The 27,926-nt window shown below is 45.1% G+C and overlaps 1 protein-coding gene across 1 annotated transcript in view; it reads left to right on the top strand.

Moving 5' to 3' along the window:
• Positions 1-27,926, top strand: part of HK3 (hexokinase 3) — a 330,397-nt gene that overhangs the window by 63,761 nt on the left and 238,710 nt on the right. Inside the window, exon 2 of the mRNA XM_086931767.1 lies at positions 19,132-19,310. Coding sequence (XP_086787893.1) covers positions 19,146-19,310 — 165 coding nt within the window. The 5' untranslated portion in view covers positions 19,132-19,145. The remainder of the gene's footprint in view (positions 1-19,131; positions 19,311-27,926) is intronic.

The following is a 27,926-nucleotide window of genomic DNA, read 5'->3' as shown; positions in this document are numbered from 1 at the left end:
CAAAATACATATTACAAAATGGCCACTGCCAATCTCAGAATGAAAAAATACACAATGCAAAGTACAAAATACAAAATACCAAAAATAACGAAATACAAAATACAGAGTACATGAATATTGAATATTGCATATTGTAACCTCAGATGTTACGTTAGTGAGAAGTGGCATACAGAAAGCAAGATCGTCCTAGAGCAGAGCCACACATTCAACCAGTAGTCAGTGGCGTTAAAGGTGTTAACAAGTGCCAGTAGGCTTAGGCATCTCCATATATCACCAGAAAGCCAGTCATCCCAGCCAGACCTACGGGGGGGTCAAAGAAAAGGAAGAGGCATCGAGGGATTTCCAAAGCTTCTTATTGGAGGCACGCCAAGGGGAGGAGTGTAAAGCATGGTTATCCGCTCCCCTGATGCAAGAAACCCATTCTTGCCATATTTTAAAGGATACTTCAGCGGCGTTCTTCCATTTACATAATACGACCTTACAAGCCAGAGTAAGAAGTAAGTCCAACAGATGACGGTCATTGTTGTTGGCCAGATTTGGATCAATAGCGCCCAATTAAACATATACAAATTCTCTTGTAGGTTTAATCCTTAGAATATGTTCTATACAGTCAAAAATTCTGTTTCAAAAGCTTCCTAGCGAGGGGCAATGATAAAGCATGTGTGCTAGGTCTCCTACAGTTCCAGCAGTTCGGATCATCTTTTAAATGAAGCTTAAATAACCTGTGTGGAGTCCAATATGCCCTGTTAAGTAGCATGTACTTGGTTTGTGACAGTATTGGGGAAACTTTGTTCACAAGAGCTGTAGCATGGATTTTGTCCCAGTCAAAAGCAATCCCCGTTGTGTTGGGTTCAGCCTCCCACCGTGATTCATTACGCTTTTGAACTTTCCCCGGTGAAGGGAGAAGAAGTTTGTATACTTTGGATGCAAAGTGGCCTGCTGCCCTAATGCGCGCCAGTTGAGACTTGAGCCATGGATCCGAAGGTTTGAGAGAGCGTGTGGACAAGAGTGACTTTAATTTGAGGAAATCATAAAAGTCCATTGGAGTGAGACAGTATGTTGCCTGGATCGAGGAGAACGGCAACGGGTGCTGTCCACCATAAAGCTGATTTGCATATAGCCAGTGTCTAACCCAGGGTGGTGTGGAGTGCAAAAAAACGATGGATTTAGGCCCAGATCCTTGTACTGGGGTGAATGTATGACATTGTTCTACATTCTGTCCATCAACTGTGTTTTTTGCAATGTCCATCATAAAGGTCACTGACCAGATTAAGACCCTTTGTGGACCAGTGGCCCCAGTTGAGGGATTCTCCATTAATTCTAAATGTAGGATTATGCCATAGGGCCACTGATGTGGTATTTTTAAAATTGAGGCCCACCCTGCATACATTATACCTGACACAGGTATAATGTAGCGCAGGGCTTTACAACGTAACGCATCTCCCTAGATGCGTCACGTTGTAAATATGTTGCATAGTGGCTGTTAGAACCGGGATCTCTAGTTAGCCGGGGGTACGCACCCTAGTCCAAGTAGGGACCACCCCTTCCGACAGGGTAGCTTGGCGCAAAGCAGGAAGGCTTAACTTAAGAGGCAATGTGTAAAGTATTTGTGCAACACACCAACAGTTCACAGCAAAACACGCACAAAAGAAAAAGACACTACACCAATGAAATATAAAAATATAAATATCTTTATCTCAGTTTCAGGCAAGATCAATCATCAGATAAATGCTGTTGCATATAAAGAAGGTAAGATTATCCTTATCTGGAAATTGTGCAAGGCTCAGGCATAGTAATAATTCCCAGATAACTTCAAAAGGTGTCAGTCAAGTGTCTTTTGGTATGATTACTACACAGTTCCGAGTTGGGACTGACTCTTAATGAGCAAACATTAGGGCAAAAACAGTTCCTAAGTCACTTGAATTAGCCAGTCTCTGTTCCTATGAGGTAACAATTGTGGGCTCAGAATAACGAAACCCTTCGGTGCTGGCCCGGACGTTCTTTCAGAGGACAGACGTTGAGGGCAAACAGCTTCCCAAATGCGGTAGGTGTAAGGCTTGACAGCAGTGTCAGAAATATGTACTCCTTTTAACCGCGTCGGGTGGTGTTTTAACTATCCAGTACCTCCCCCAGTGATGCGGTACTGAAGGTGCCGATAATCACAGGATTCCCGCTCCTTTAAAGGTGAATGCCTCCCCAAAGCAGGCAAGCACAGTCCAGGGCAAAGCGAGTCTTAACACCTTGGCTGCTATGACTTTTCCCCTCCTGTGCTGGATCCTCATCGAACCCCATTGTTCATGACGAGCTGAGCTCGTCATGAGCACAGCTCCAGTGTGCCTCATGAAGAGCTGAGCTCGTCATGAGCAGCGAAGGGGTTAATGAGCCATCCCGCAGTTTGCAAAGCGATGGTCCCCGCCAAATGTTATCTGAGAGCAAACTGGCAATAGGCCCCAGTATATTTGTGGAACTTGAAAGTCCCTGGGGGCCAGGCAGTACACTCCCCGCAGTCCGTTGTTAACTGAAGCAGTCCCCATCAGGCCCGCTAGTTCATAAAGGCAGTCCCCGGCAGGCCCGCTCTGGCGCAGTCACTGGTACTCGCTAATACAGAGGGCCATCCCCTCAGCCTACAACCCGCTCCTGCCAACGTTCCCCACATGGCAGCTTAACTGCACGCTCTGTCCGTTACATGGGGTTGGAGGGCGAGCCAGGCGCCGTCGGGGAGCTCTCCTTTCCTCCGGGGCACTCTCTGTCCTTCAGTGCAACTCTCCCTGTCCTGTCCGAAGCTGGGGAAGCCCTCGAGGCAGCCAACAATCGCAGCGCGGCCCTCCAGTGACGAGAAGGGAATCCTTGGAGGCTAGGGCCAATCACAGCGCGGCCCGGGGGTGATGTCAGCGTCCCTTGGGCCAGCGGCGGAGATCCCGGGGAACAGTTTAAAGGTCTAGTCGGCGGGAAGAAGCAGGCAAAGGCTTCCAGAGGCTCCCTGTGATTTCAAAAGTGATTCTGGTTCACTTTTCCTCGGGCCCACGGCGGTGAAGTTGGGGGCAATTTTAAGGCTCTTTCCACACCAGTCCCAGCGCGGTGATTTCTGCCCACAGCGCCTTCTCTTCACAGTGCTCGGGTTACGGGCACACAGCGCTTCTTGGCTGCAGCACTTCTCAGTGCATTCCTGTCCCGGGCGGAGGCAGTGGTTTCACACAGCGCTCCTCTTGGCACAGAGCTCCACAGTGCCTTCGGGTCCCAAGGTGGACACAGCCCATGTACCCCGCGCGGTAACAGTTTTAATCCCCAAGTCCTTCTTTGGCAAAGCAGGCCTTTAAGGGAGGCACAGTTCCAGGCGCTCAGTGCTGCAGAAGCAGTTCTGGAGGAAATGTGGTTGTCTCAGCGCAACAGGGGTAGTTTTAACAGCTCTGTAATCCTAATGAGGCAGTTTAAAAGTGCAGGGGCAGTTTGAAGAATGTTGGTGTCCCCAAAGGAAAAGGCTGTTCTTCTGTATGTTGTGGAGACACTCTAGAGGTTTTTCTTTCCAGTTGTCCCTAGCCAGGCAAGATCAGCAGACAGTAGGGCAGCTCAGCAGGTTGTGGGGCAGCAGTTCCTTGGAGCAGTCATCCTCCTTCCCAGTGGCAATCCTCCTGCGCAGCAGTCCTCACTCCAGCAGGGTTTTGCCATGGTCCAGCAGTGTAACAAAACAAGTGAGGCCAAGACCCTCCCTTATATATCCTACAGTCTAGTGGCTAGAAGGTGGTGGAAGTCTCGGGAAGGGTCTGGGGACAGGGGTTTCTGGAAGAGTCCAGGGAGTTCTGGGATGTTCCCTGCCTTCCCTGACCTGGCTGTCACAGTGACGAAAGACAAGGCCGTTAAGGCTGCAGTGGGCAGCTGGTCACAGCCCCATTCCAGGGGAGAAGGTGTGAATCACCACTCCCACCTCCCAACCCAGGCAGACTATCAGTATGCAGAGGGGAGGGGGGATTCTACAGTGCCCAGGCTAAGTGTAGGCAGGAAAGGGTCCACTTTTTAAAAGTGGGATCCCTAAGGTAGTAGTGCCCAAACCCCATATATTTTTGGAAAGGGTTCCCCGCCGAGTCCAACAAGACCAAACATGACAGATTTATGAGGTCCCCGTCAGAAATGACCCCTTAAGGGGGGTTCCCAATGTTAGCCTATGGAGGGTTAAGCCTAACTGCAGTAGCAGGGGCTTGTGGCAGATATGCCAGCGTCACAAGGTTTTAGGGGAGAGCACCTGCACCTCAGCACTGTTTAGCAGTGGTGAAGCGCCCAGAGTCCTAAGTCCAACAAAATGGAACGTAAAAATGGGAGGCAAAAGGGCAAAAAATGTTGGGGAAGACCACCCTAAGGCTGACGGATCCAACAGTGGCGCATTGTTTACGACACTGCTGCATCACAGAAGTGACACAACAGTGTCATAAAGATGTCACAAGGGGCTAGTAAATCTGCCCTTAAGAGCCAAGGTGACTCGTCACACTGTTCACCTGACCGACTATATGCATTCTTATGCCAGGATGTGGGTATGATTTTGGCATTGGGAATACACTTTATATAAAATTCACAAATTGTCTTGAAATTTCACCTTTTGGAATGTGTAATTTTTGTCTGTAGAAGACTAATTTGTGAAGGAAATGTTTTGGTTTGGCTCGAACGAGTCTCCTACTGGTATCTCATTATGCAAGGTGTACGTTTATATATATATATATATATCTATATATATGATAGAGATGGATGGATGGATGGATGGATAGATAGATACATAGATAGATAGATAGATAGATGAAACTCACATGAGGTATTGGCAAATCACATTTTGCTCTGAAAGCATGGTTTCGCAAAATATTGTTCACCGTTTACAAAGAAATGACACATGTTTTGTTGCCCTGTCAATAGGAAACACCAAGGTGGCCGGGGATAGATGAAAACAAAATCCAGCTGAGTGTAACAGCAGAGTTAGGGCCACCATGTAAAAAAAATTCCAACAAATGCCCAAGAGCGTTTAAGGATGCACACAACAGCTTGCCTAGCATACGGCATACACATTCAGCTTGCCTCAACAATCCAGTAATTGTATACCTTAAAAGCACTTGGGCATATGCTGTGAAAGAAACAAATGAAGCTGTTGTGTGCATCCTTAAAAGCTCTTGGCCATTTTTTGGAACATTTTTTACACGGTGGCCCTACCGTGAAGGATAGCACCATCTCTAAACCATGAGAGGCTGCGGAAGGGAACTATGTTCAATCCGTTTGAGCTGCACAGTGCGCCGGAATGAAGATTGTCTTGCTCCTGTCACTCCAGCTCCTACCAAGGAAATAAAATTGACTTCCAATAAACATCTGCGCATCAAACCCAATATGGGAAATAATTATGCTCAGCTTAGGGACTACATGTCCCAGCATGCCACACAGATTTTGAACACACGAAGCCAGGCGCACTGGGGGCCAACAACCAATAAAAGCATGCTGTGAAAGAAAGAAATGAGAGCCATTCTTTGTTGCATTTGTGAAGCAGCCTTTGAAGAAGTGGCGTTCCAGCCACGAAACGCGTCAGGCATTGATACAATAACTGGATTGTCGAGGCAAGCTGAATGTGTATGCTGGATGGTAGGCAAGCTTTTGGTGTGCATCCTTAAAAGCTCGACTTCAAATTACTTCGGGAAGCCAGGAGGCAGGTCCCCTGGGACACCCCAGAAATGTATTGATGGCCAACCAGTAGCAATGTCTTAGTCGAGGGAGTTAAAAGAGAAAAGGGACTTCCTCACTTAAGGACAAAAGGCCTCTCTCAAAAGCGGTGAACCTGAGGAGCACTGGGCATGTTGTTTGTGGGTTTGCTTGGGATGAGGTGGCCCACAAGCTCCTTGCAACTGCCAGGGGCGGAGTTAAAAATGGCAGGAGTGCACAACAGCTGTGCTGGTACCAGACTTTATCCCTGGCCAAACGTATTTCGGCGGCCCGTGCTCGGAACACATGTGAATTTATGATCCAATTTCAGCTCTTTCATGCCCTGTTTGTCCAAGTCACTGACAGTGCAGGGGCACACTCCTCCAAATTCTAAATGTGTTCACATCTAATATTCCGAGATAGGGACCTGTGTTTCCAATAATGTAACAGCAGCAGCTCACTAATATTACTGCAGGTGATCTCTGTGACACCATGCCATTTCTCATATGTCAGGTTATGTTTTTATCTAAAAGTAACATTTTTATGGATGTTGCATGAAACATAAACACAACATTTCTCTGCAAAATGTCTGCAATAGACTCACACACCACCCACATTAAAAATAAATTAAAGGAAAATAGTATTTAAAACAATCTGTTTAAAAATTATTCAATGTCATTCGGTAAGACACTCTGCAGAACAGAGCTGGCACTGTCAGGGGTCCCCTTAAAACGCTGGGGCCCTGGGCCAAAACCCACTTTACCCATGCCTTAAAACATTTCTTCTACATGCAGCTCTCTTCCTTGTGTACTGAGGCCTCCTAAACTTCAGGGAAGGCTTCAAGCAGAGATGAGGGCCATAAGTCAGACGTACTCAAAAATGAAAATTGCAGGTGGACGGGTTCGAGATGTGGAATCAAGTCTTTGTGCCCATGGCCCATCTAGCTCCCTTCTGCTACTTATGACCAGCCGCAGTCCATGCAGGTAACAGCAGTGGGGCGGTGGGGCCACGTGGGGGGAGATTTCGAGGGACAATGCCAAGGGAAAATTTACTATTTATTTAATTTTCCCTCAGCGTCCCTCAATATTCCCCCACCACTGTTACCTGCACGGACCGGGGCTGCTAATGAGCAAGCAACAATTTGTGGAGAATGAGCACAGCAGGAAGGGAGGTCATCGCTTGCCAATGGTGGTAGTACCTCTCATGCTAGGCAGGAAGGGCCGAATCATGATGGGCTTCACTGGCACAGGGCAGAGCTGAGCACCTGTTTTAACAGTGAATTAAGTTACCACGATAGATCAAGCAGTGGCGTAGCCTGGGTGAGACCACAGGGGCGGTTGCCCTTGGTGCAGAATTCTTAGTGGCGCTGGGGCTTTCTTTGGGGCGTAACATTGTAAAAGAAAAGTGGAAGGATACTTGCCTTGCCCCGGGTCCTGGGAACCCACGCTACGATCAAGTGCTTAATTTGAGCCAGTGGTTGCAGGTGGGGTCCAATAGCACTCATATTTGAAAACAGCACGTATTTTTCATCATCAGTCTTCGACCCAGAGCAAGAGAGCAAAACACAGAAGCAGAGCCGGACTGGGAGCCAAAACCGGCCCTGGCAAAGTGCTCGGCCGGCCCCCACCCTCCCCACTCGGGGGCGGGGGGAGGCTGGGGGTTGGAGGTGCAAAAACGGCCCTGTAACAAAATCGGCCCCCAGGGGCTCAAAACCGGCCCCCACCCTTGCGGCGCACCAGGGGATTGTCCGGTGCCCGCTATGGCCAGCCCAGGCCTGCACAGAAGAGGGAAAGAAGAAGGAAGAGAAAGGCAGAAGAACGGTGAAAAAAGGGAGACAGCAGGAACCTGACAAAGTGAGGTGAAAGGGCAGGGAGTGTCAGGTTTTGGATTAAAGAGGCGTGAGGTGGAAACAAGACTATGCTGCCTTGGTACTCTGCACACCGATCTTCAATCGTACTGGCTCAAGCTTCTAATCTAATCTTTGGGCGCCAGCGCTTATTCTTATGCATATTAAGCAATGCAAATATCTCTCTTTTTTTTCTAGACAGCACAGTTCAGAAAGAGAAGGAGGTAAACCCTGCTCAGTGTTTCCCAGATGCATTATTCTGAAAATAAAGCACTAAATCAGAGAATGATGGAGTAACTTGAATGCGCTTTATGCACTGCAGACGCATAAAACAGTCGCTCAGCTGTGCGCTGCGCCAGTAAAGCCCATCATGATATGGCCCAGGTGGAGGCTGTGGCAGAGAGAATGAAGGGTCCTAACCGTGCGTCCATCCACCTAAGGTGTGCCACCCTCTGAGGTGCACATTTTCCTTTACCCCTTGCGTGCGGCAGGAATTCCAGTCCTGTGCTGGACATTCCAATCGCGGGCGTGGTCGTGACAGAACCATTCCGTCATGAGTACAGCCCAACCGTGACTCATGACGGAATGGTTCCGTCACGAGCATGGAAGGAATTAAGCCACTGCCCCCTGCTTTTTTTTGCAGTTTTATATAACACAAACTCGACCCAAGGTATCAGAGCGCTTCACATGAGCACCACTTGCATTCAAAATGGACACATTCATTTTTAGGCACGGGTAGGTGAAGTGATTTGCTCAGAATCGCAGGATGCTTGAGCCTCCAGCCAGACTCAAACCTAGTGCTACAGCTTCAGAGTCGGACGCTCTAGCCATCATAATGGAGTAAACTACAGTTGCATGGCCACTTGCCTGTTATTTTTTTGTTGGCCAGGTAGTCCCTCATTATGAGTGCAGTGGATTTTGGTGTGTGGATACCGAGACGCTGGGATCTGCGATGCTGGCTGACATCCCATTAACAAAATCTGACATTTTCCCCCAGAAAGAAGAGAAGTGGAGGAGTGTGGCTCACTGGTTAGAGGAGGCAGACCCTGATGCAGAGGTCAGACCCGGGACCAGGGTTCAATTCCCGACACGGCAGGGTCTTGAGCTCAAAATGTCCACGGACTCGATAATTCTCGCCTCGGTGCCTACTCGAATCATGGGTTAACACTCTGCAACTCTGGGCAATAAATTGCTTAATCTCCACTACGGCCCCACCGCGATGAGATGCCTGGTCTTCACCTTGGGGATGCCCAGTAGGGGTTATCTCGCAGGGAAAGCCAGGACGGGTTCCCAACGCAAGCGCTAAGAAACCTGTCGGTGATTTGGCGCTATATAAATCAAAATTAACATAACATAACAGAATGGAGAATAACCACCCAGAATACTGGGAATACCAGGTTCTTTTTCAGTGGTTGAGGCCAAAATCCGGGGAAGAATCTCCTGACATTTTCCACCAATTGCTCACAGCAGTAGGAAATTGTCAGCTGGGGAGGGTTGGAAGGTGTGGGTCAGGGGGTCCAAGAATACCAGGGCATGTAGGAGTGAAATGCAGGCCCCTGCAGTGCGGGGGAGGGCAATCCTTCAGGGGCTCCCAATCAACCTAAGACCAATAAGCTCTTGTGAGATGTGCGAGGCCTAGGGTCCATCATCACCTTCTGCAGGGGTGTCCCATCATTTTTTTTTTGCAGATTTATATAGGGTGGGCTCGACCTGAAAGTATTGGAGCACTTTGCCAGACCAGCAGTTACATTACAGAAGGATACATTCTTTTTTTTTACGCACAGGAAGATTAAGTGATGTGCCCAGAATCACAGAATGCTGGGCCGATGCTGAAGCTCGAACCTGGTTTCTCAGCTCCAAAGTTGGTAGCTCTGATCATAAGGCCACATCCTGTCCCTGATTGGCGTTGCGTCACTGAGGGCATGCAGGGTAGGGTCAATCTGTGAGGAGCATTATCTGCTCCCCATGCTGTACTGTGAGCGGGTAAAGGTGAACTCAGCGCTCAGTGTCTACCTGTAGCCAGAGACTGGAGGTGGGAATTTGAGGACTGATCCATCTTCCTTAGGCCCTGACATTAGTCTAGTGGCTAACTCCTGTTGCTGGGAGCGGACGGGCACTAGGTTGACAGTTGTGCTCTCTCCAGGTGATTAATAATAAGCGCCAAGCAACACAGTGGTATCCGACTTCCGGGGTACAGGGTTCTTGTTATTGGAATTGATTGAGTGGAGGGCTTCCCTGTTCTCACCCCCCTTTTTCCCTCTTGGCTCCTTGTTGAAATAGATCTGAGGGAATAACACCAGTTGTAATGAGGGCCTTAGTTTTAGACAGGGAAGGCCGGTAGAATGGGCGAGCTGGGCCCACGCCCGGTGGGCCGTCCTTCAGAGGGGCGTAATAGCAGCCTGCAGCAGTCTCCTTCCAACCTGGCTCCGAAGAGACGTGTAGTAAGCACTGGTCTGAAGTCTGTATTTATCCTTCCTGCTGTCCCACTTCACCTTACCGCTCAAATTTTACCAACACACTGACAATTAAAAATGACCAGATGGAGGAGGGTGCCAAATTTGGTTCCGCCGAGGGCGCTGTCTGAGCAAAGGCATCTCTGGTGTCGGATATAGGCAGGCCCGGCTCTAGCGGGTGGACTGGGTAGGCCAGGTCCACCCAAACATGAGCCTGACCCTACCAAACATGAGCCTTGGCCCTGGCAGAGACGGCACTAAGGCCAGTAGTAAAAGGCATCTTTCATTTAAAACGTTCCTCCTAACGTTGTGTATTTTTCTTCCTGTTCTGGGAGTTGCATGATTGGGTCTAGGCTCTCTCTCTCACAGGCATTCCCAATCACGCAACTTCTTTTAGAAAGGTAGGCTGTGTCCCCACCCACTCGTTCAGGTCAAATATGGGCATGGCGAAGGGGGCAAATCCTCTCTTTGGCACCGGGTAACCTTAACCGTTCTGCTGTGTGGATATTTCCTTCTCTATTCCACGCTGCGGAAAAAAAGTTTGCTTCTCCAGATTCACCTTTCCTGGGCCCTGCTGCTGCTTATCAGATCAGGCTGTGACTAGGAACTGAGCAGGCTGATTTACAGACTTGCATGATTGATTGTCTCTATATAATATGTGCGTGATGTAAAGTACTGTGACACCCTACACTGATATGAATAGCGCTATACAACAAATGAAATGCATATGAGAGCGTGGCTACAGCAGCAGTGCGGGAATCCACGGGGGAGATCAATAGATGGGGGCTACGGAGAGATGAGGGGTGCTGATGGAGGGTGGCAGTGAGGAGGTCCGAGATGGAGGTCAATAGAGGGCGCTACGGAGAGATGAGGGGCACTGGAGGAGGGTGGCAGTGAGGGAATCCGAGGAGGAGAAGGTCATGAGGGGGAGGGGCTACGGAGAGATGAGGGCCGCTGGTGGAGGGTGGCAGTGAGGAGGTCCGAGAAGGAGATCAATAGAGGGCGCTAAGGAGAGCTGAGGGGCGCTGGTGGAGGGTGGCAGTGAGGGAGTCTGAGAAGGAGGTCAATAGGGGGTGGGGCTACGGAGAGATGAGGGACACTGGAGGAGGGTGGCAGTGAGGGAATCAGAGGAAGAGGTCAATAGATGGGGGTTACGGAGAGATGAGGGGCACTAGAGGAGGGTGGCAGTGAGGGAATCCGAGGAGGAGGAGGTCATGAGGGGGAGGGGTTATGGAGAGATGAGGGGCACTGGTGGAGGGTGGTAGTGAGTGATTCCGAGAAGTAAATCAAAGAGTGGGGGGTTATGGAGAGATGAAGGGCACTGGTGGAGGGTGGCGGTGAGGGAATCCAAGGAGGAAGTCAATAGGGGGGGCTATGGAGAGATGAGGGGCGCTGGTGGACGGTGGCAGTGAGAGAATCCGAGGAGGAGGTCATGAGGGAGAGCCCGAGAAGTGTCCCTTGCCTGATACTCCCACCTCAGAAACCTCCTCAAAGGGACATTACAAGGAAAAACATTTTTTTGAAAGTAATAACATTTAGAAAGAGATTTGGAAAGGAAAGAATGTGTTTTACTGGGATCTGGTAAGACTAAGGAGAGATAAAGGGGGGTCCTGAAGCAGGCCTGGCTAGACATATAAGTGACAAATCGGGCCTGCAGTGGCCCACACAAATGCATCCTTGGCCCACCCAACTAAAAATTCCTGGAGCCGGGCCTGGATATAGGCAGTGCTCCCGCTCTCACTGTTGTAGGAGAGTGGTTTATCAAATACGTACATGCATTTCCACCTGAGCTGTAGATGGCTGTCAATGCCAGGAGTGGTAGGCAAATAATGCACATATTGAACAGCTGTGCTTAGGCATCCTCGCATCCACCCCCTGTTTGAAAGAGTCTGCCCCTATCTTCCATATTTGTACACTACATTGCATCTGAGTACATTCCTTTAATTTCAGCACAAACCTTTCTACCCTTCTCTCAACACAGCATTGTTCCAGACTCAGAAAAATCCCTAGTGCCAGCCTAATTTGAATATCAAGAGATCCGGCATATAGTTTGCATGAAAAACACTTGGGCAGCCGCTCGTGAGAAAATTATAAAGGAAGTATTCCCTTGCGTGCAGGGCTGAGGGAAGGCACCTGTTCAGTGTACTTCCTTTACGCAAGATTATACTGTTTATCTTGTGACAGTGGCTTACTTCCCCTGTTGTTTTCACTCATATATGGTTGTGGAGCTAACCGTCTTAATACCATTATTTTGCATTCCTCCTTCCTTAATCCCTTGCTGTTTCAGAGGACAGATATACTCATGTTTCTAGACATTTTTTGTGTTTTGTAGATGTTTTCTATTTAGCGAATTGAACCTTTCTTGGGTGCTTGGTACTACATTCTCAACTCTTGCTTTCGTGGGGTACTCTGTCTGTGATTGGATGCTGTAATATCCTGGTTATTATGTATTACATGCTTTCCACTCCTCCATCTGTAGAACACTCTTGAGTTGATGTCACTTAGAATGTTGGTGTATGAAGCAGACAGTTGGAGAAGGGCGGAGCGCCTTCCTCATTCAGTTCCGTATGGACTGATCTTCCGCCAGTCAAACAGTTTGTCTGTGGTTTCTAGCTCCTTGAGCTGTGTGTTTTTTCTTGTGCTATTGCCACAGCCATTCCTTAATACCTCCTCGTCTGTCTTCCTCGTCCCAGTCCTCACTTAGGGCCAGATGTACGTGTCAAAATACTGGTCGGAATCGGCTGAAAATACTGATTTTCGGCTGTTTCCGACCGGTATTTTGACATTGGTATGTAGGGGCCCTGAAAACATACAGATTCGGTAATTTTACCGAATCAGTAATTTTACCAAATCAGTAAAATTACGATTCTGTAAAATTACAGAATCGGTAAATTTTACCGATTCGGTAAATTTACCGATCTGTAAAATTACTGAATCTGTATTTTCCTATGTAGGTAGCACTTCTAACAGTGCTACAGGGCCTTTAGAATTTGTTATTTACCATGTAATACAATTGCATGGTAAATAACGAATTCTTGTGTACATGCACATCTGTGCATGTACACCTGTGCCATGTGGCACGCAGACATGACCTAAGGGCATGTATGTGTGCCACATGGCGCACAAGCCAGTTACAGGGGTGCAACAGGGTGTCAAAGTGACACCCTGTCCCCCTTTGCAATTCGGTATTTTTACCGATTCGGTAAATACCGAATCGGTATTTGCTATTGAATCCTATGGGCTTCAAGGCCCATAGGATTCAAAAGCAAATACTGATTCGGTATTTACCGAATCGGTAAATACCGAATCTTACCGATTCGGTATTTTTACCGAATTTTTACCTACATAGCAATTACCGAATAGTAAATACCGAATCGGTAAAATTCGGTATTTACCATTCGGTAATTTTCTATTACCTACATCTAGGCCTTAGTGAGTTATTGTTTCACTCCAGCAGACACTGCTGTTCTGTCCAAGCAATATATTTCTAAAATTCTTCCAATATGGCTTCCTGCTAATTTTATAAACCCTCCCCTGTAGGTTTCTCAGCATGCTGATATGTTTGGTGTGTAATGAGAATTTGAATAGCAGTCAGGGTAAAGAGTATACATATGGTGGTGACATTTACCTTTTTTGGAGAGCTGAGCTGAGCTGTATTTGTGGTTGAGCACGTAGTCATGCTGCCTTCACTTAGGGACCTGATGTCGCGGTCTGTACTGTAACAAACGTGTGTTCCATTTTATAAGACTGGGAGATTAACCCTCATAAGCAACGACGTTGTTTTGTTGCCCTGGCAGCAGAATAAAACAGGAAGCCAGGTAGACTGAAACCAATTCTCTGTGGTCAAACTTTTCTAAGAAGAAGCAGCCGAAGAAGGCTTTACAAAACCTCAGAAGAGGCTTCTTTGCAGGGCACAAGTCCTAAAAAAAGAAGTGGTGGGACTAACCCAGTTAATCAGTATGCAAGTGGCATCACAACGTGTGACACCGCGGCGCATGAGGCACGTGACATCACAGGAAGTGGCCTCAGATCTTAATCCCTCACATATATGTTTAGCAGGTGTATCATGAGTACATTTGAGCACATTTCGAGTAAACTTGCAAACCCTCCTGATTTAGGTAGAAGATTCACACATTTGTGTGCTCCACATAAAACAATATTGCCTTTTGTCAGTGTAAAGCTTCCTCTAGCCATAATGCTTTAAAAGAAAAAATAGTGATATTTTAAATTATTACAACGCCTCCTCAGGGGTAGTAAGCACTATATGAATGCTATTTATTTTGTGTAAATACTGGGATAGACCAACACATCTGACATCCTTGGAGTGCATGCATATCTCCAAATCAGAGCTTGAACAAAGTGAAAAGCTGCCTCTCTTAAGTATGTGTGAAGTGCTAACAAGGTGTGAGCCTTTGTTTCTCCTCTGCTGCATTTGCTTCTAGGTGCTCCTGACTCGAACAAAAGGAGGCCTGATGACCCCTCAATATCGGCCTTTGTTATGGGCCCAGCAGAAGTCAGAAATAAGAGAGGCCATCCCCTCCTGCACGTTATTGCAGATCGAAAGCAGACCCTACTGAAAGTGTCCCGGTGTTGGCAAATGACACCTGGACCAATTCAGCACCTGTTTCAGTGGGGCCCAACTTCTTGGCAGGGTGGACGGCGTCCACCTTGTGAAAATAGTGAGTGGTCCACCCGCGTTTACCCCCCGGCTCGTGCCCTGCTTCCTTCGTCTTGGCCAATCACTGCCAATCAGTCAAGAGTTACACAGCCAGAAGCAACAATAACACGGGGCTGTATTAAGAAGAATGGTAGAACAAGAAGTAGAAGCTGCATTTATGACCTTTGAAGGGCCAACGAGTGCCAAGGTTGTGAGAGTCAACTCAATGCCAGAGGATTTTGGAGATGATGAGCCTCAGAAGGATACATTGGAGGACACTTTTTTCAAGTCCTTGACTTAGGAGAAGTTTTGGAACATTTAAGAATCAACTTTTCGTTTCCAGACATCTCGAAGTTTTGGAGGAGGGACATCCAATATTAGAGAAAGGAGTCTGACGCTTTATTCAGCAGTAAAGAAAGCACTGTTGCATTGACGGAAGGAGATGGAGCGACAGTCTTTTCCAAGATTTGTGACGAAAAGATATCCATTACCAAAGTTTGCAGAGGAGTTTCCATGCATGGTTAAAGTATACTGCTTAATGGCGGGATTATCTTCGCAAGATGTAATAATTTCTGAAGAGGCCGCATCATCAAAGTTTTAGATTATGAGCAAGAACCTATGCACATTATACATCACTGTCTCTGCTCAAGGACTTCCAGTTGCTAGCTGATCAAATCATGAAAGAAGTAAGCACAATAATGGAACAACAGCCTGTTTTTGGTCAGACATTGCATTTGATTCTCTATGTGCAGCGATGGCAGCTTCAGGTTCTAGCATAAGAGCTAGAAGGCGGATACTTTACAGAAGGCCACATAGTGCCTGCCACATAGTGCAGGGATATGTAGGCGGGCACCATAGGTGCCCCCCAGTGCCCACAGCTTAGGGCCAGGAGTGAAGGGGGTCCGCTACGGGCCCCCAAAGCCCCTTTCTGCCTGCCTGTTCATGGCGGGTTGACCGCCATGAACAGGCTGGTGGAAAGGGACATCGTAATCCCACGGTGCTTCCTGGTAGGCACCGCCACCATTGTAGGGACTACGAGCCCCTCCGCCGCACGGGTGGGATCAAGGAAGCCGTCGGATGTGTGGTGGTCGGTCTTTCCAGCCGCCACACATTCGCCTGCCATTGAAATATGGCGAACGGATGTGATGGGTCCAATGGTAGTGGGACTGACACTCACGGGCTGTCAGTGGCAGTCCCACCGCCATCCTGTTTGGGCCCAAAGTCTCCAAACCAGCCCATTTGAGGAATGTATTGTGTGCAGAGGGGCTCCTTTCTCATACAAATCCCAGCTTCAGTCAGCACATCAAGCAAATCTGCCTCCTTCTCCCAAATCATCCCTTTGGTCCAGTGTGACCAGACTTGCCGGGTGGGGGTCACCTGGAGTATTTTTTCAAGATCTGAGGACAGTGGTTTCAGACAGGTGGGCCCTGAAAATAGTTGGAAAAGGTTACAAATTAACTTCTCGTCTTCTTTAGAACAATTGTTTTGTCATACCCTGTTTCCTAGCTGCCTCATTCGTCAAAAAATGCTTTTGGAGAGTAATCAAAAACTCTTGAACAAGGCCATCATTCTCCTGGTTCCAGAAGAGCAGAGAGGAATAGGTTGTTATTCTACCCCCCGTCTGTGGGTTGGAGTTTCAGAAGCTATCTTTACAGCTCCAAGGTTGTTTAGCTGTGGTTGATTGTTGCATACAACAGTCAAGACATTTATCAACCTTACAAGTGGATGCCCGCTACCGGTTTCAGTAAGTGAAGTAAATCACTAGATTTGCAACCTTACTCAGGGCACAAGTAAAAAAAAAAGAAGTGGGGGGACGCTGTCACCGGAAGTGGCGTCATGACAGGAAGTGACATCACTAAATGTGCCAAGCTCCTCGTCCCAGAGAGGCCAAAGAGTGAAGTCCAGCTGTTTGGCAGGGGGGATGGCGTCCCCCCGGTAAAATAAGTGGGGGATGCCGTCCACCCGTGTGGTACCCCGACTCGAGCCCTGACCTTACTGTGCGCCTTCAAGGGTGTTGGATTTTTTGAGAGATGGTTTCCTTTTGTGACTAGTTGTGTCCACTTTAAGGAGTTAATTGGAAGCAAAATATGCCTTCAGATGGTCAGACATACCTTTTGTTGATCTAGTAAGTCACTGAGCGCGGGCATGGAAATTCAGCCCTATCACCTATAATGTGTTGCACTAAGGGCACCTGTGAACTTGCGGCTGTCTTGGGGGCAGACATTAGAGAAAGGCACAGCCGCTGTTTGAAGCAGCTGTCACATCTTTCATAGTGCAGGCTACCCCCGTCCTGCACTTCAAAGGAGGGACAGAGATCCCCTAGCAGGCGGGTGCAGTGAGTGACTGGGAGATCCATGGTACAGCATTTCCTGGTGGACAGTCAGTGCACTTCCTGATGGGCATTTTGCCTCTGCACACGTGTTTATAATTTGGCATGCACGTGGCTCCATGGTAATGAGGTAACTCCCCCTAAAGATAGCACTAGCGATGTAATATACACCTATGCTATCTCAGGGATCCAAAAAAGTGGGGCGCACACCCTGTGGTCACTGAGGGGCACTTTTCATAATATGGTCCTATATTTTCATCCACCAGTTCCCTCCTGGGATCTTTAATTGATTTTGAGAGCATTACAGTCCCATGAGCCACTCTAATTAATAGACTGCACCGTCCTGTCTTTTATGTTCCCTTTACCAGCAGCAATTTGCTCACACAGGTTGATTAAGCAACTAGTTGCTCTGTTACTTTCAGAACTATTTCTATGTTTTGGTACCAGGTAAGATAATTTTGCATCCACGCCCGTCATTCCTACCCAAACTTCCTTAATCTCTTTATGCGGCCCAAGATTTGGTGATTGCTTGTGCATACTACATTATCAATGTACATAGAAAGGGCTTCTCATTTAGAAAAGTAGATTCTTTGCTTGTGAGAGCTGGAATTGCAGGGCCAGGTCTTTGCCCCTCAGATGCACTACTCTGAATAGATGGCTGAGGCAGACAATTATACTGGCCCATGAAAATGCAGGGAAAGGGGCAAGTATGCAAGGCATATGTTTAGCTACACAAAAAGATGATGGACAGGATGCTAAACATTGTCAAACATGTACCCCAGTCACAGATCTGGGCTAAACACTTCAGTTTTTGCTCACCACACCCACCCAGTTTGGACCTAGCCATATGCAGATCAGCCTTGACCCTGTTCCTCATGTGACCAGTCCAGCCCCAACTGCGAAAACAAGCATCCTGGGACAGGTTTCAGGGTATCACCCCTCATCTCCCAGGCTAGCTTGAATCCATGGCACTGGTCTGGACATACCCTTCCCACTAAGGGCGACTATTGCAACACAAAAAGATGATGGATGGAATACTGAACATTGTCAAACATTCACCCCCAGTCACAGATCTGGGTTAAATCCATCGGCTATTTTCGTACTCACAGTGCGTATGTTTAGCTGCCTCTTTGTCTAATCTAAATACTATCGTGTCCCACCACCGTTTTCAAGTAGAAGGAGAGGTGCCTGCAGCTAGTGGCTTTGCCAGTGCTTGTTTAATTTATGCATTCTTCCGTGGTCGAGCGTCTGTGGGATAGCCTAGGTCACAGGGTGCCAAACGTAAAGAAGGGAGACCCCACAGGTGAAGTGTGCGATTGATGGAGGGCGACTGCAGGTGCCCTCTTCATCCTGGCACCTCAGAGCGACGGGCGGTGCGATGCCCGACCCAACAGCTTGCACGCGCAGAACCGCGCCTTTCTCTCTCGTCTTATCTTTCCTCCATCCGCCCTTTCCGCCCCTTCTTTCACTTTCACTTTCACCCTTCGTCTCCTCTTAGTGGTCCCTCCCCGGGCGGTGTCCTGTGAGCCTCTCTATTTATAGCCAGCTGTGCCCTCCCGGAGCGCGTGGCATCAATCGAGCAGCTGTGTACAGCGGTGCGTGGGATCACCGGGGCTTGTCCTCCCTTCCTCTCTTTCGGTTAGACTCTCACGTCAAAGGGCTCCTATTATATACTAACTAGCACCCCCTTTATTTTTCTCCGCTTCTCATCACTACCTATGCCCACCTTCTGCGTCCTTTCTTCAACCCCCTCCCTACCCCCGCCCTCATTTTCTTCCTCACTACAGTTCCTGTCCCTCACCTCTTCCAATTTCTTTCCTTTCCTTCCTCCCTTCCCTCGCTCGAGTTCACTCTTCCTTCGCTCATTAAGTTTCTTTGTACTCGTTTCTCCCCACAAATTTCTCCCCCCTTTACTGTTCCTCCTCTCTCTAAGTTTCTTCATTTCTCCCTCCCGCCATCTCCGTACTAACCATCGCCCGGTGTGCTCCTGTTTCTCATTCTCTCGATTTCTCCCCTTTCATTCATGTCTTCTCTCCCTCTTCTGTCCTCCCTCCAGTTCCTATATGCCTAATGCTTTCCTTTCCCTCCTCCCTTACTCTGTTGTCCTCACCCTGCTCTCTCCGTGGTCCCACCTTTCTCTGCTCACTCCCCCCTCACTTCACATATCCTGTTTTTGCTGCAGGTCCCGGCCCGAGGATGAATGGTTTATTGGATTACAGCGCGCCTTGCAGCAATGGCGACCACAGCCCGGATCCCCTGAGGAACAGCCCGGATCCCCTGAGGAGCAGCTGCCCACGTGTCAAGGACACGGCCACCCCGCGGTCGAAAGTGAAGGCCGCCAGCAGAGGCCCGAAGGATGAGGTGAGCTCTGGGGACTTGATTATACCACTTGGGGGTGGGAGGGGTGTTCATTTATCCATCAGAAACAAATGTTTGGACCATTTCAGCGCCCCTAAAGTCCCCTTCCTGTGAGAAAAGTTCTGGTGTGCTTGACATTTTTTTTTTATAAGTGCTTAACAATTGCATGGCCTGCGGTATCGCTCAGGAGGACACTGCAGCTTTGACTGCTGACTGGAACTGCCATCATTGCCACATGCCCGCATAAACGCACTTTATTAAACGTCCCACTCCTATTAATGCTACACCTTGGACAATTCCAGGCCACCCAGAGCTGCATGAATAGCCTGGATGCTCCAAAGTTATTTTTTTAATGTGTATTTAAGTGTTAAACTGAGGGCGCCTCTCAAAAATAGACAGACAGCGCCATCATGTGGTGAACTATTGTAAGTAAGTGCTGGTGTTTGATAAAACACCAGCACAAATTAAGCACAGTATTTTTTTTTGTTTATATCTTTTTTATTAGGGTTTTACATTTCAAATCCCCATGTGGGGCAACATATTCATCATAGATCAGTTGGTGCACACAAAGTTACATAATGTCCACAAACATAATTCATCTTCAACATTTGGGTTCCGTTCCACCAGAAGGGATTACATATCACTGCTTATGAATTGCTGATAAGTTAGCTTAGTGTGGGATGTCATGGCACACTGTGACTTGTCACTTGGGCTAAGTGATGGTGGAGGCTAGTGTAGGTATCCCCCCTGTGTTTGCATAGATCATGACCCTTTGCAATTCAGTCGGTTATTGCAATTCAGTCGGTTATTAGCGCACGATGGGTGAGTCGGTATCCAAACCGCCGACTATTAAGCACAGTATGTTATGCTTTTGTGCCGTGGCAGACAGCACGAGGAGCGGGCAGAGCACGCCTTGACTGCCGCTCCTGCATTAAGAGCACCGCGGAACTCAGAGAGAGAAACCTTTTGGATTCACTGGAGTTTCTGACCAGTTTTTGGGGAGTCCCAGATAGAGGGTGGAGGTAGAGAAAGAACATGCACCCTTGCAGTGACAATCTCCAAGCTGAGAGCCTTTGATTACTTTCGATTTTTTGGCCTCAGTTCATACACCAATCATGCATGCACGTCTGCCTGGATTTCAATCAAGATCCAGGGCAGGTCTCCCAGTCGGGAGGGGGCCTCCATGTGCATCACAGGATGCTTGTTTCTGGTCCAGGGAAGACTAAAGTAACTTTGACAGACACCTAGGCAGATACATTTTAGCAGCCTTGCTATTGTATCTAAAGCCTCGAAAGAATGAAAGTAAATGGTAGCCCATTAGCCATTGTGGCACCTGAATGTGTTCTCCCTGTGATCTTGTTGAGCTACATGTAAGAACCTGGGAGCAACCTCAATGTACTACAGTGCTACCTTTCATAAACATGTGTAATCGTTTTACGCTCTGGATTTCTTTCATAGTATTTAGATGTATCCTGTGGAAAAAAACACTTTTATTTCTCAACCCGAAACCCTAGACCTTGATTTATTATTTGCGGTTACACAGGCTTAATGGTGTTATGAGTATCTACCCCCACACCACCTCCCAGAGCAAGCTTTGGCCCGTTCTGCCTACCTATTCTTAGTGTCAAGTGCTAAAGGGGTGTACTTGGTGTTCACTTTTGGTCCAGGTGTAAGGTAAGCCCTAGGAACATAGTGGTAAAAGGCTCTTGTCCCAATTGAACCCAGTAACCTACGATTAACTCTGGACTCCTAAAAAAGTTCCAACAACCACCCTTCACAAATCGTTTGAATGGATGATACCCCTTCCTGAAAATGCGCTTACTTACTTAGGCCTACTGTCCCTCCTGGGATATAGGCCATCAACCAAGGCTTTCCAGCCACATCTGTCCTTTGCTTTTCTTTCATACTGACTCCAGGGGAAACAGCATTTACAACGCAGTCGGAACCACGCATAAGCACACATGTCTTTACCTCAAAACATTTTACGCGGTACAAAAGAGTCCCTTGCTCACTTTGCCACTGGATTCAAGCAAGCCGGGCTGAAGACGGATGGAATGCCAGAAACCGGTCCTCAGAAGCTTGTTTCCGGTCCAGGGAAGGTATGGCTTGGCAGGTCGGGCTGGACTGTTCCCATGAGGCACAGGGTCAGACTGATTTGCATATAGCCATGTCTGTACTGGGGTGGCAGAGTGGGCTAAAGAACGGTGATGGATGAAACCCAGATCTTTTGACTGGGTGTGAGTGTTTGATTGATTCAGATGCTCCGTCAGTTTATAATATATATATATATATATATATATATATATATATATATATATATATATATATATTTCTTTATCCTGACAGCGTAAGCAAATCAGGCACCGATTCCGTGTTTCTTGATGGCACAGATGGCGTTTTATTATTCCATATAACAATATATATATGTATATGTATAGTATATATCTAAAACAATCACCAGTTCTCCTTTAAAAACCGAACGCTGACACTGCAGACTCAGTTAACATTTCAGCATTAATTTATTCACTTGTTTACTGTTATGCGTTTCGGCAGGATCCCCTGCCTTGCTCACACCTTATATATATATCACAAGCAAGTTTCCCACAGAAGTACTGGCCACATCCACCAGCCGGGTAGAGTGCAGGTCAGCTGATGTGAGCACCGCATACCGCACAGTATGTCAGTTTCAAGTTTTTAATGGCAACGCATATATATATATATATATATATATATATATATATATATATATATATATATATATATATATATATATACTACCTACTGGCGACCGCCAGTAGGTATATATAGTTAGGATTTTTTTCCTATGGGATTTTTGAAAATTCTATGTCGAATAACTTTGGCGTTTGTGGACGGAATTGGCTGAAATTTTAAGGAAAATGGCACATTGTGTTTCTGAGCAGCCCCTGAAAATTTGGGGGGGTTTCGTCAAGGGGGGGCCGAGAAAAAAGGGGGGTCCCAAAACGCGTTTTTAACATTGAGTTTTCCATAGGGCGGTTGGACTCACTTTTAGCTTGAACGGCTGAATGGATTTACACGAAACTTGGCAAAATTGTAGATATGGTTTGCCCGACGTGCCTTTGCTATGTCTCAATATATGTGCTCCAGTGGATTTTGAGAAATTAACATTTTAAAAAACAGATATATCTGTGACAGCGCTCCAGTTAGCGCTCCGGTTCGCGTACCTGACGCGTAACGGAACTTCGCGAAGCGAAGCTGATTGGCACTCGGGTGTCTGTAAACATTCTAAACAGTCCGGAGCGGCCGCCATCTTGTGTCTCGGTAGGATCGAGACACAAGAGGTGGCCAAAACAAAGTGGGAAATGAGCATAAGGGGGCAGAGTACATCCTCCCTGACCCCCTAGGTTTGATGAGGGGGCTTTAAAAGGGCCTCGCGGGGTTAAAAAATAATAATTTTTATATCGTTTTTTTTGCGGGGGGAGCGCTCGGTACGCGCACCGGGAAGCGGTCCGGGAAGCGTAATATTGGGAAAATAGGATGAAAGAATGTTCAAATATTGTATGTTTATTGATTGTTATTTTTGTTTTTTTTATTTATTTTATTTAAGTACCAACATGTAGGTACCAATGCAGAGTCTAAAAATAAAAATACATTGTTTCCTTTGTAGATATCTTGCAGGTTGTTTCAGAAGTTATTGAGGTATATGGAATTCATAGCGTAGTCTGTCAGGAAAGCAGAAACACCATGGAGGCAGGAGATGATAAAGAGATGTTAAATACACATTGGAGATGATATAGTGGAAGAAAGGAAGTAACTATGAGCAAACTTAAAGTTGCACAGTATATTTAAAGTCTGATTTTACATTAAAATCAATTTGCTACTAGTTTAAAAAATACATATAAAAATAAATAATGTCTCAAACAATTTTTGAATTATTATATATACATTTATTATTCTGATTTATTTTCAAAATTAAAAATAACTTCTAATAATTCTTGGTCAGATTTTGACTCATTTTCAATGAACAAATCCACAGCTTCAACACATTGCAGAAGTTCTATGTCCATTGATTGATCAAAGAATTCTGAATCATTTTCTTTGTCTTGGTTGCATTCTGCAATTTCCATGTTATTTTTCTGCTCTCCTTCCATTTCTATGCTGTAAAATGAATTTTAAAAAAATATATCAGTACAGATAGGGCACTGTTGGGTTTAAGTACAGACAGTTAGTTTGGTTTTTTAAACAGTGATTTTTTCGTTGGGCAGTGTATGGTATCAAACTGGAAGTAGAAATATGAAAAAATTTATGAAATAAACTCTAAGTCAATTCTTAATTATACAAGACAAGTCTAACTCCATCCATAACTAAAACAGAGAAGTCTATTTTATTCTATAAGTATTACAGAGGGATAGCATTTAACTATCAGAAAATGCTTTCCTTATTAGCTTACAGTACAGAACATACTTCAGTTTTTAAAATAACATCTTACCTTTCAAATAGAACTTCAAGTTATCAGTTGAAATGTACTTGATATGTACTTCAAGAAGTAGTAGTCAAAATGGCTGTGTTTCTCTCTCTTTCTTTATATATATTCAGGTACATAACCAATCAAATGTCATGAAATAATAGAAGATATTGAAAGTAGCATTTTGATTGGTTGTCAATTCTAACACTTCATAAGTGTTTTGGTTAGGTAATTTACCTCAGGATATTTAATCAGGCTTACAGCATAATTTTCACAATGAAATTCCATCAAATTTGATTTGGGGAAATGGTAGGGACTGCTATGTAGTAGGGGCTATTCTATATTTGAGGAAAGTGTCTGTAGTGGTTTTTCTGTAAATTACTTTCCCACCTTTTTTTATCGAGCGCTTACCGGTGCGCTCCCCGGTACGCGAACCGGCAGCGTTACGGGAGTCCTCCATTTTGTGTATTGGTAGAATTAAGTCATAAGATGGAGGACAAACAATGTACGGAATGGGTAGAAGGGGGCACGGTAGACACTTTGTGACCCTCTAGGTTTTCGGAGGGAGGATTAGGATGCTGATACATGCAAAAATTAAGAAAAAAAAATTAAAAATTTCGCGGGGGAGCGCTCGGTACGCGCACCGGTAAGCTAACCGGGGAGCGTACTTTAGTGAAGAAAAAAAAAAGAATACATTTTACATCTTTTGATATTTGCTATTAAAAAACCATTGCAATTCACTGAAAAAACCATAGGTTATAGACCATATATAGTTAGGAATTAGCATTTACAAAACCTTGAAAATTCACTGAAAAAACCATAGGTTATAGACCATATATAGTTAGGGATTAGCATTTACAAAACCTTATTTTACTCGCACAAAACCATTGAAATTCGCATATATAGTTAGTTGCACTAACTATATATCGCGCACCCGCAATCCACTGCTGATGATGTCACATATTACATCATTCATGACATGGTCAGTGACATCACTGATGACATCACTGATGACATCTCTATAACCTATGGTTTTTTCAGTGAATTGGCGTAACACTTTGGCTTTATGTGGTAGTGGGGATAGTCCCAATAGGCACACCTCTATCGTGGATGAATGTCTGACATAATATCGACAGACAGAATATCGAAATACAAAAATATCGGCACAAAAATATCGACATCAAAAATATCGGAGTCATATCTTCATAAAGGTAAGTACAAAAATATCGAAAAAATAATATCGAAGTACAAAAATATCGAAATTAAAAATATCGTTTTTTTAAATGTATTAATAATAATGTAAAAATAATTTTAAAATACATATAATTTTAGAAATATTAAATAAAAATATTAAAACAAAATTAAAACGAATACATATACATTTAAAATAAAAAAACACTTAATAATTTATTGTAATTTTCTTTTTTTTAATTTCATTTAATTGATTTAATGTACATTTTTTTATTTTTACCCTGTACGCCTGTACCCCAAAAACCCAAAACTGACCCTGAACCCTAAAAATATCCCTGTACCCAAAAAACCCCTAACTGACCCTGAACCCTAAAAATATCCCTGTACCCCAAAAACCCAAAACTGACCCTGAACCCTAAAAATACCCCTTTACCCAAAAACTGAAAACTGACTCTGAACCCTAAAAATACCCCTTTACTCAAAAACTGAAAACTGACCCTGAACCCTAAAAATACCCCTTTACCCAAGAACTGAAAACTGACCCTGAACCCTAAAAATACCCATTTACCCAAAAACTGAAAACTGACCCTGAACCCTAAAAATACCCCTTTACCCAAAAACTGAAAACTGACCCTGAACCCTAAAAATACCCCTTTACCCAAGAACTGAAAACTGACCCTGAACCCTAAAAATACCCCTTTACCCAAAAACTGAAAACTGACCATGAACCCTAAAAATACCCCTTTACCCAAAAACTGAAAACTGACCCTGAACCCTAAAAATACCCCTTTACCCAAGAACTGAAAACTGACCCTGAACCCTAAAAATACCCCTTTACCTAAAAACTGAAAACTGACCCTGAACCCTAAAAATACTCCTTTACCCAAAATTAATTAATATTATTTAATTACCAATTAATTATTAATTAACAATAACAATAAAATAAATATATTAGCACATTAGCTGTAATTAATTTAATTTAATAATTAATATTATTTTTCCCAATTAATTATTTAAGAATAACAAAAAATTATATATAAAAAAATACTCTAATTAATGTAATTAACTAATTAATATTAATTAATTACCAACTAATTAATAATTAAAAATATGTACAAAATATATTAATTAATTAACTAATTAATATAAATTAATTACCAATTATTTATTAATTAAAATATGTACACACATATTAATTAATTATTATTAAATTACTTCCCCCCCATTCCCCTATAAACCGATAACCCGCTACAGAACATATTTATCAATTAATCAATTAATTAAAATTAATTAAAAATTAATTCTCAATTAATTAATTAATAATTCCTACTAATTAATAATTAATTTAACATAATTAAATTACTTCCCACCCTATTCCCCTATAAACCCACAACCCACTACAGTAGTAAAAGACAATATTTAATTAAATTACATTAAAAATAAATAATAAAGCATAATAAATACAATATAATATACACTAAATTTATTTAAAAATTGATATTAGTAACATCGAAGTTATTTATTTCGATATTATTGACATCGATATTTAAAACTTCGATATTACTGATATCATACTAATATCGATAGTAAGACTGTCGATATTACTTACCTTCGATATTTTGTCCCATCGATATTTAAACTTCGATATAATTGTATATCGAAATTTAAAACTCGATATTTTGTCTGTGTACCATCGTGGATGGGAGCCAATCAGAGCCTCGCTTTTTATTACGAGCAAGGTCCTTGATTGCCCCCAAAAAATTCTACTTGAATCATTGAACAGCTAGAGTTTCACTATTAGCCTGTCAAATAACCGGGATGGGGATATTTTCTAGAAAAACAGTTATGTCTTCTGGAGGAACCAGAGGGGGAGCTGCATAAAGGTAGGCATAATAGTCATGGAATGCCTTATTTATCCTGATCTGCGTAGTCACCAATTTCTGGTTAATAGTGTATACTGCTAGTACGGGCATAGGGGAAGGTTGGGGTCGTGTCATACAGACCAGCAGAGTGCCAGATTTATCTGCTTCTATATGCGTACGAACTGTGCAAGAATGGAGGTCAATTAGACACAATCATTCCAGGAGTTCAGCATATTTTATCCTGGCATCCTGGAGCCTCTCCTGCTCCACTGCCTCCGACTGGGCCTCTATTTCTAATTTCTGTAGTTTAGATTCCAGGTCTGTGATATCTCTGGAAATCTCACGTCTGGCTCCCACCACTGCACTCATAGACAGCCCACGGATCGTCAGTTTAAAGGCCTCCCACTCTATTGACCGCGTTGTGCCTGTACTTTCGTTGGCATCAAAGTTAGATATGTTTGACATAGCTATAGTGTTCCTGAACACCTGATCTTCCAAAAGTAGGGGCTGTAGGTGCCATGTTGGGATTGGTGAAGGAACCCGGCCACAGTTAAAGGTCAATTTGAGTGGGCTGTGGTCCGAAATAGTCTTGCCTAAATAGGTAGTGTGCGCTATATGCAACAGAAGGGTCGGCGTGCAAAGGAATCTATCTAATCGGGAGTGTAAACAATGAGGAGGTGAGAAGAAGGATTTTTTTAAATATATTTTTATTGCAGGAATCAGCCAAAGTTACATAGTAGATCAGAGACATATCATTAAAGGTAATCATAAGAAAAAGACCCCCGTGGGGGAACATCCCTTGCACACAGCCATTCAGCCCACATCCCGAAGGTCGGGCGGCGTGTGCGATGAGTCCACGCATGAGGGTCTGGTAGTCTTCTGGTGTCGATCTGTATAAATGAGCGGTCTTCTTCTGCTTTTCTAAATCATCCTAAAAAACACCCCCTATTTCCCACCCAACCCAACCCCCCCCAGAGGACCAGGGACTAATCACGCGGTATGAAAAAACAAGAATGACAGTAAGAGTGTCCTACGCACCCCTCTACCTCTATCCACCACCCTCCTCCCCTTGCCCCGCCAACGGTGTGCTGTGTGTGTGATAAGATAATTGAGGAAGGAAAC

Source organism: Lissotriton vulgaris, chromosome 7 (genome assembly GCF_964263255.1).
Source record: "Lissotriton vulgaris chromosome 7, aLisVul1.2, whole genome shotgun sequence".
Lineage (NCBI taxonomy): Eukaryota > Metazoa > Chordata > Amphibia > Caudata > Salamandridae > Lissotriton > Lissotriton vulgaris.
Note: the sequence above shows the minus strand (reverse complement) of the source record. Positions and strands in the feature narration are given on the sequence as shown.